At 30.0% G+C, this 8,833-nt stretch overlaps 1 protein-coding gene and 1 pseudogene across 3 annotated transcripts; both read right to left on the bottom strand.

Moving 5' to 3' along the window:
• Nucleotides 1-610: 610 nt before the first annotated feature.
• LOC101499477 (protein indeterminate-domain 4, chloroplastic-like) lies at nucleotides 611-5,470 on the bottom strand. Of its 3 annotated transcripts, none has more exons than XM_004496166.4 (4): nucleotides 5,333-5,470; nucleotides 4,827-5,015; nucleotides 3,943-4,339; nucleotides 611-1,861 (listed from the first exon to the last, which is right to left on the bottom strand). In XM_004496166.4, exons 2-4 carry the CDS (start codon nucleotides 4,999-5,001, stop codon nucleotides 874-876), a joined length of 1,560 nt encoding a protein of 519 aa, XP_004496223.1. In that variant the 5' UTR covers nucleotides 5,002-5,015; nucleotides 5,333-5,470; the 3' UTR covers nucleotides 611-873. The 3 variants fall into 3 exon arrangements, with proteins under 3 accessions (XP_004496223.1, XP_004496222.1, XP_027189666.1); XM_004496165.4 differs by having other exon boundaries at nucleotides 5,190-5,349; XM_027333865.1 differs by lacking the exon at nucleotides 5,333-5,470 and having other exon boundaries at nucleotides 4,827-5,030.
• Nucleotides 5,471-6,556: 1,086 nt separating this feature from the next.
• On the bottom strand, nucleotides 6,557-8,497 carry LOC101501483 (probable methyltransferase At1g29790; annotated as a pseudogene).
• Between the last annotated feature and the right edge of the window lie 336 nt (nucleotides 8,498-8,833).

Genomic DNA, 8,833 nt, shown 5'->3' with positions numbered 1-8,833 from the left:
TGCATGGGAATGGGCTTGGTTATATCTAGGCTCGATCTTATGGAATCATTTATTTAATCATGTAAATAAAAATTAAAATTATAAAAAACATTTATTTGAATTTATGACATCTGATTAAACTGAAAGAGAAAAAACTATTATTATTATTATTATTTCATTCGAGTGTTTTTTTATATATTAATTAATACAGTATTATTTTAATATATATTTAAAGTATTATAATTGATTGTTCCTCGGCATGCATCTCATGCTATATGAATAAAAGATTGTTTTAGAATGTTGGTTACTATTGGAATTAATTTAATAACGCATTCTTTAAATTATAAAAAAAGTAATGTATATATTAGGTGAACAATACAAAATATCTTGCTTAATTTAAAAGTTTGTACGTCGCATAAAAAACAAAGATGAAATTGAAGGGAAATGAGGCTTTGTCGTTTCCATTGGAATATAGCCAAAACGTGAAGATTCTTAACATAAGAGAAAGCCAACATCGATCTTCGTTTGGTGAACTTTTGTACACAACTTGGCTTTATTTACCAATATTATGTTTTACATTTTACCGTCTTAAATTAAATTAACTTTAATTATCTCAAGCTCTAGCATGAAATTCAATGAAACAGTGAATTTATTATATCTCTATCACATCACACTCAAAGAGAGAGCGAGAGTTGGGAAAGGGATGTGTTCAACAAAAATACAAATATTGTAACTAAAATTTCTAGAATTGGAACCCTAATTTAACAATAAACTAATTAAGTACACTTCTTTTAAGGAAACAAAAATAAAATAAAAAGCTTTAAACATGTTTAGTACTTACTTAATCACATAGAACAAGCAATATTTTTCTCTCACCCTAACCTTGCTTTTTCCTCATTGCATCATATTTGAACTTCCAAAACGTTGATTCGAATGTGGTAATTTTACGTCAGCATTCAAAGATACCACACTCGTAGTATTGATGCCATGTTGTTCACTTTGTGATGAAAATCCACCACTCATGTTTCTCACCATTCCTCCAACACCAAGAAAATCTAAAGTTAACTTATCATTCCCTTGCACATTTCCAAATATGGATGTGTTCCCATTTGCAAAAGAGTTTATCAATCCATGAAGTTCATTGTTGTGATGCTCATTTTCCTCCATACTTGAACTTCTTCCAAAAGTTGCATTAATGTTATGATTATCATCATTAATATTATTAGTTGAAGAAGTAGTACACATTCCTCTTAGTAAAGAAGTACCTTTGTTGTTGGTTGAAGTAGAACCAATTTGAGCAGCTTTTTGAAGCAATGCAGTGGCTGACATGTGAGGAGATTCTTGTTGTTGCATTGAATTCACAAAGAGTTGATGATCACTTATAAGAGGGTTGTTGTTAATATTGTAAAGTGTTGTTCCTTGGTTACTAGTATTAATGTTGTTGTTGAATTGATGATGTTCATGGATATTCATGAGGTTGAAAATATTGGAAGAATTATTTGTGTTGCCTTGAAGATCAGGAAGTTGCATTAGACCATGTAGTTGTTTGTTTGAGAATTGTTGTTCTTCAAAGGATGATTGATTTGGAATATCAGTCATGAAGAATGGTGAAGATGGAATTGAGTGTCCAATTAATGAAGAGTGAGAGATTAAGGGTTCAAACTTTGGTTGTGTTGATCCAAGTCGCAAAATGTTGTTGTTAGTGTTGGATGTTTGGTTTTGATTTTGCAATTGGGAGATTTGAGAACCAACTTGGGATAGACCTAAACTCATGTGGTTTGTGTTTGTGCCATATAAGTGAGTACCAAAAGGGTTAGGGTGTCTTGAACTCTCTTGTGCTAATGCATCACAAAATGCTCTATGAGTGATGAAACTGTCACGCCTGCACCAAAGTTTAAGGGAACAAATTAATATATGTATATGTCCTTTCACATCATATATATATCTAGCATATTAAACCACCATTGTATATAGTTCTAGAAATTCACCTTAATTAATTAGGGAAACATAAAACTGAATTTATCACGTGGAGTATCAAGTAAGACCTAAATTAATTATGACAAGAATGTGACTTTATATTTCTTTCAATTATATATATTCCTGGTATTCACAAGGCAGTCATCAACTATATATTGTAAAAAAACTAATGACCACATAATTAGATTAATTAAATTAGAAAACTATATAAATATTTGTAGGTAATTATATGGTATCTATAAAAAAAAACATGGGTAGCGGTGTCCATAAAGCAAAATTAGTCTCACATTTTAAAAATAATTAAAAATAATTGAATATAAAAATGTCACGTGACTTTCAATAATTAATCACTATATATACCTAACAAAATTGCAGATTATGAAAGTTGTCACCTATTTTTTGTGAGGATTATTGGTAATGAATTCCAGAGCAATTATTCTAGATATCTACACCCATATCATTATATCAAGTTTTGTATATAACTTTTTTTTTGTTTTCAATTTTTATCCATCACTTAAACTCTATTTGTTTATAATTTTATCCTTCTTTACCTAATCAAATAATTAAATTAAATCCTCATTTCAAATTTGATCTAATCCAAATTTAAATTTTAAAGAAATCTAATTTTTAAATCAATCTTAAAAAATTAAATTTAAACTGATCCTAATTTAAATTAAGAATATAGTAATAAAATAACCATACTAAATGATATAGTTTAATCTATAACCTAAAACTTAAAAAATTAAAATGGGTCGGGTAGCCACTAGTAAAAAATGAAAATGAAGGTTGATTTAAGTGAAATGAAATTTATTGTGACTTTAATTGAAACTACTACTATGTTAAAATTAAGAAAACTACAATAGAAGTAGAGGGCCCATGGGATTATGCCAAAATATGAAACAAACCAAGAATTCTAAATCAAAATGCCACTTTGAGGTCTTTCTTTGATCAATAAAAGAGAGAATTATTTGCAACTTTGATGAAAGTCAATATTCAAAAACTCCAATATGGGTCCAGCTCAATAAATGCTAGCAACCTCAATATTTGTCTATATTCTACCAAGAGAATTTATTTATCAAAATAATTGCTAGCAAATCTATGAGAAACAAACATGACTATATAGATTGGCCAATTAATGAAGAGAATTTGTTTTAGTAATTAAAAATTGAAGGAATATGGAGCCAGTGAAGAGAATTAATTAGGCCAATTGGACCCATTGCAAGAAAGTACCTGAAAATTTATTTGAACCACTACAAATAGCCAACAAGAAGAAAAAAAAAAAAAACAAAAACCAACACTTCCATTCCAACTCATGTGAGAACAAACCCAGTATCACTACCCTTATAATGTTGTTACACTACACGTGAATGGGAATAAGGATATCTATGTGTGTATATATATATATATGGACACTGTTCCCAATAACCAAAGTTGAATTTTTATTTTCCTTTCTCAAAACATTTCAATTTTTGTACTATATTTGAACAGTGTACTCACGTGCATGCAGTCTCTTCCTGCCATACAATATACACCTCCACTAACACCCAAACACAAACTAACAGGGAAAGGATGAAAGCTCTTGTTCACTTTTTTTGGGATAAGAAATGAAATGTGGCTCTTGTTCACATTTTACTTTTCTGTTTTTTACTTGTATTTTATTATCAAAATTAGTTTTCAACTTATTATATATATTATTTTAAATGCAAAAATATATTTATAAATTAAAGAGTATATAGAGTACTCTAACTCAGATACATGAAGAAGAAGCTGCCAAAAAAATATTTAGTTTATATGAATAAAAAAACTTAGTTTACATTTTGTTATGCCATTTATAAAAAATAGTTAACTATAAGTAATCAAAAACCAAACCTTAAGGAACCCTAACTTTTATAATGATGAATATACTTATATGATTTTACATTGAATTTGTGGGAATTATAATAATAGAAAGAGTGAGATGTATAAAGTTGATGATGAATGAATTACCTTGAGAAGAGGGTGCCACAATCACATCTATATTCTCTAGTACCACAAGTCTTAGAATGAGCTTTCCAATCAGATTGAACAGCATATTTCTTTGAGCACTTTTCACATTTCCACTTCTTCTCACCGTGCTTACGAGAGTAGTGCTTTTTGATGCCAGTTAGGTCTCCTAAAGCCCTTGAAGGATCATGATGGACGCAAGTGGGCTCAGGACACAAATAAACCTTTCTCTTTGGCTCTTTGTTAGACTTTTGTTTTAGCTTCCAAGGAAGATTGTGTCCTCTTCTATGAAGTTGAAGATTTTGCTCCCTTTGAAACCCTTTATTGCAAACCTCACATATAAATCTATTTGTTGCCATTAGTGTCTTCGGAGATAGTGCTATTACCTCTGCATCTGGATCTTTTTACCATCAAAAATGCCAAACAACAAATTAATATTTTATGATTTAATATTATAAAACTATTCTTTTAAGCAAAATATTATTAAATTGTATGATTTAATTACTTGCTAAAATTGAATATGCACCATGAACTGAAGAACTACCTCACTCTCTTTTTTACATTTTAAAAGCCATATACTCATTCTAAATTTCTAATAGTAGTAAAAAAAAATAGAAGTTAGAAAAATCATTAAAAAATTAATAAAACCTAAAGTCTCATGATTTTGAGAATCATTAAACTTGGAGGAAATTGCATGCACTCCAATCATATAGTTCTTATATTTTTTAGTAAAAGGAATTGATAACTCTAATTCATATTCATGATTTAGGGTTTTCATTATCTTTGTTTTTATATAACAAAAAAAAAAAAATAGTAAAGGGTGTGTGCATGTGTGTGTGTTTCTAATTAAGTAATAAAATTATAAACTAATTAATTAAGCTACTTGCTTGGTGTTCCAGGTTGATTTCTTCTTTTCTTTGGAGGAATTGTTGTTGGAGGAGCTGATGAAGTAGCAGAAGTAGTGATGGATTGATGATGGTGAAGATGATGAAGATTTGTTATCTGACTTTGATTTTCTTCTCTTATTCCCAAAAATGATGTAGATGAGGAAGCAGCCGCCATATTTATTTTGCAATCTGAAAATTGTTGAACTAAAAGTTAAACCTATCAAATATTTGTTTGAATCCTTATACTAAAAGAGAAAAAAAAAATTCAATAACATGTTTCCTTGTCTCATGGAAAGATAACAAATTAAAAGAGGTTAAATTAAATTAAAAAAAAAAAAAGAAGAAGAAGAAATTAAGAAGGACCTTGAATTATATATATGTTTGATTTTTCTCTTGTGATAAGAAGAAAAAAAGAAGAAGACTCAAATGGAACCAAGAAGAAAGGATCTTAATGAAGAGACGAGGAGAAGAAAACAATAATATTCACTCTGTATTTGTGTACATACCTATTTATCTTCTGGCTATTGTTTTGTTGTGCATAAAATTTAGCTACTCTCTCTTGTTATATTCCTCAATCATTTGGTGTCATCTGAATAAATAAATAAACAAATAAATAAATAAATAAAATATATACTTAATTTACATGCATGCTTGTCCACCCATAGGCCCCTAGCATATAATATAACAATATCTCTATCTTCGTTTAATTTGTAATAGAAAATTAATTAGAATTTAATTTATATACTAAAATCACAATTATTTAATATTTAAAAATATTTAATTTATATAATTATTATTTTTAAAATAATAATATGATAGACTGGTAATATAAAATATTTTTTTTATTTCTATCAATATATGTAAATTAAATTTAAATAATTAATTAATTTTGCATGGTAAAATAAAAAGTTGGTATAGCAAAGAGTGAAGAGTGATGAATTGGAGGGTAATAAATGTCACTGTTATATATGCTGTTGTTGCACAGGCTACTGTGTCCTTCATAGATGATGGCTTGGGGCCACCGACCCCCGTATTCCTTACTCTTAATTATTTCGTAATTTCATTTTTTTTTTTGAAAAGATGATTGATAACAACTTATTTCGTATCTTATTACCAACAACTAGAATCTACACAATTTCTTTGGTGATTAACTTTAGGCTTTTATAATGGGTCCAACTATGTTTTTCTTATAAAAATATCTTTGGTATTTTTTAGCCCATCCTACTCTATATCTTTTTTTAGTGTTTTTTGAACGGCAAAATATGAATATTATGGATATGAACAGAGTTCAAGAGACTAACTCAAATACCCCATTTGTACTATTTTTTAATTGATTGTTGCTCATAAGAAAAAGTAAATGTAAAATATGTCTAATACTCCATGCACAATGATCAGTAGAATTTGTCCTTACAAATACAATTTCAAAGACTTTTTCAAATTTTTGAATCAACTTGACTTTAGTAACATGGGTTATTTGGAAGTTGATATAGAGGGGAGGTTTGTTTGTCTGGGAGTAGGATATTATTAGGACATATTAATTATATAAGTACAATAGTTAATTAATATAATATATATAGTCAATTAAATAAATAATTAACTAGTATAAAATAATAACTAATTAATTAACAATAATATTAACTAGTTAGTTAACAAACTAAACAATGTAAATAATATATATATATATATATATATATATATATATATATATATATATTGGATAATTGGTCACTATTCACTACTTGAAAAGTTGAATTTAACGTCAGTCAAAATCTCATGCTAATAGGTCAAAAATCGACGCTAACGTTGATTTAGCATCGGTGTCGGGCCTAGGCTAAAACAATCGAAGTTAATATATAGCGTCGGCTAAATGTCATGTGATGTTATATTAGCGTCGACCATACCCACTCTTAGTTGACGCTGCAAATAAGAATAGAGCATCTGACGCTAGTTATATCCGGTGACACGTCATTTGAAAAACTTCAATTGCGTTGAATGGTCGACGCTAAAGTCAACAAGTTGTAGTCAATAAAATAGTTAGCGTCAAAGACACCAACGCTACAGTAAAATAAAAGTCAACTTTATTTATAATATCAAAACACGTTGTTAGCAATCATACATTCTTGTGAGTTGACTAATCAGAATCTTGGTTTAGAACAATGAGTAGGTTCAACAAGAAAATAGATTTGCAAGTCAATGATCACATTCTTGTTTGGTAGGTAATTAGGTATTATCACTTAATTGGATGCAGTGGTCGCGCCTAAAATAGCAGTTGTATCAGTTGAGAAACTAACAATGACACGTAGAGTTGAAGGAGCAGGGAAGCTCGAGTGGTTTAAGCTAAGGGTTCAAAGAATTGAAGGAGTTAAACGACTTGGATTCAAATATGAATACGAAGAAAATACTAACATAAGTAAGATAAATAATGACAACTTCACAAGCAGAAACATAACAAATGTAATTCATTATTATTTTTTTCTTTCCATTTTCTAACAATTTATCAACTAACACATCTAGTACAAAAATACACAACAAGATAAAGAATATAACTTAAAATGCAGGAATCATATATGTCACCTTAAAATGTTGGTCTACAATTGGCAAGGCAACAATTCTTATAGGACTTGATGATATCAAAAATGATTCCTTCGCACAAATTAGGTGCGAAAGAGATATATCAGAATCAAAATTATTCACTCACTTGTTGCTATTTGTTGTTTAACTGCCTAAAAACCTTTAACCTCTAACAAGTTTGTGAAGAACAACCGACAACACAACTTCCAATTTTCCCAACCCCACACTATCAACCTTCTCCCCGACAACCCATTTCAACTTCTTATATCCAAACCTTTCAATCAACCTTGTTAAAGTTTGTTTCTTCTCTTCACTAGCACAAAAGAAGTTATCAAGCCAAAACAAACCACTTGCCCGCAAAACTCGGTTGATGTCAAACATTAAAAACTCCAACTTTTCAGGTTTCCCTCAACACATCCAATGCACTTGAAGCATGAATCAAATCAAACACATTGTCATAAAATGGAAACATATGATCTAAGCTTAAGTAAATTGGAAAAAGCCATCTTGCTGCAATGAATTCACTAAATGGTGCATCAACATTAAGATATTGGTAATCACATCAACAATTTTCTCAACCATTATAGCAGCAAAAGATCCATAACCACCACCAATATCAAACCCTATTCTAATTCCACCACTTCCACCTAATGCTAAAACATCATCAACCAAAAAACCATTTTTAGTTTTTGCTTTAACATATCTTAAATTCTCATAACCACTAACCAAATCAAAAAAACCAATGCAATCTCTACTCAATTTCTTACCTTTCAAACATTCAAAACACTTACAATTTAAACCACTGCAATTAACGCTGTTATTATTATTACCAACAATTTTCCAAAGAGAAATAGGAAAAAGAAAAGACCAACATTTGAAACAGTTTTAGCAGAACACCTTCTACTAGGTAAAGGTGAAGTCACGAGAGTGAGGGTGAAGCCGTGAGAGTGAGTGTGAGGTGAGGGAAACGGTGATGCGGCAACAAAAGGGTGAGAGTTACGTTGAGGCAGCGAGAGGGCGAGATTGACGGCGAAGACATAGTGGGTGACGGGTTCGAGAGGGTTCAGAGTGGGTGACGAAAGTGATAAGGTGACGAGGTATGAGTGGAGTGGGTTAGTGGAAAAAATAATATTAATTTTTCAAATAAGATTAAAAAAATTATTTTTACAAATCAGACAATTTAGCGTCGGTCAATCCGACGCTAACATGCTGACTTAAAAAAACTAGTGTCTGTCATATTTTATTTAGCATCGACTAATCCAACGCTAATTATTAATAAAATAAAATAAAATAAAAATATTTGGCATACTAGCGCGCGCTTGACTGACGTTAAACCGACGCTAACTAGCGTTTGGGTCGGGGGCCGACGCTAACTATGACAGCTGAAATAAGTTTTTCTAGTAGTGATTCTGCATAAGATAACTCTCTCTTTAATT

This window comes from Cicer arietinum, chromosome 4 (genome assembly GCF_000331145.2).
Source record: "Cicer arietinum cultivar CDC Frontier isolate Library 1 chromosome 4, Cicar.CDCFrontier_v2.0, whole genome shotgun sequence".
Lineage (NCBI taxonomy): Eukaryota > Viridiplantae > Streptophyta > Magnoliopsida > Fabales > Fabaceae > Cicer > Cicer arietinum.
This window is presented reverse-complemented; position numbering and strand designations above follow the sequence as displayed.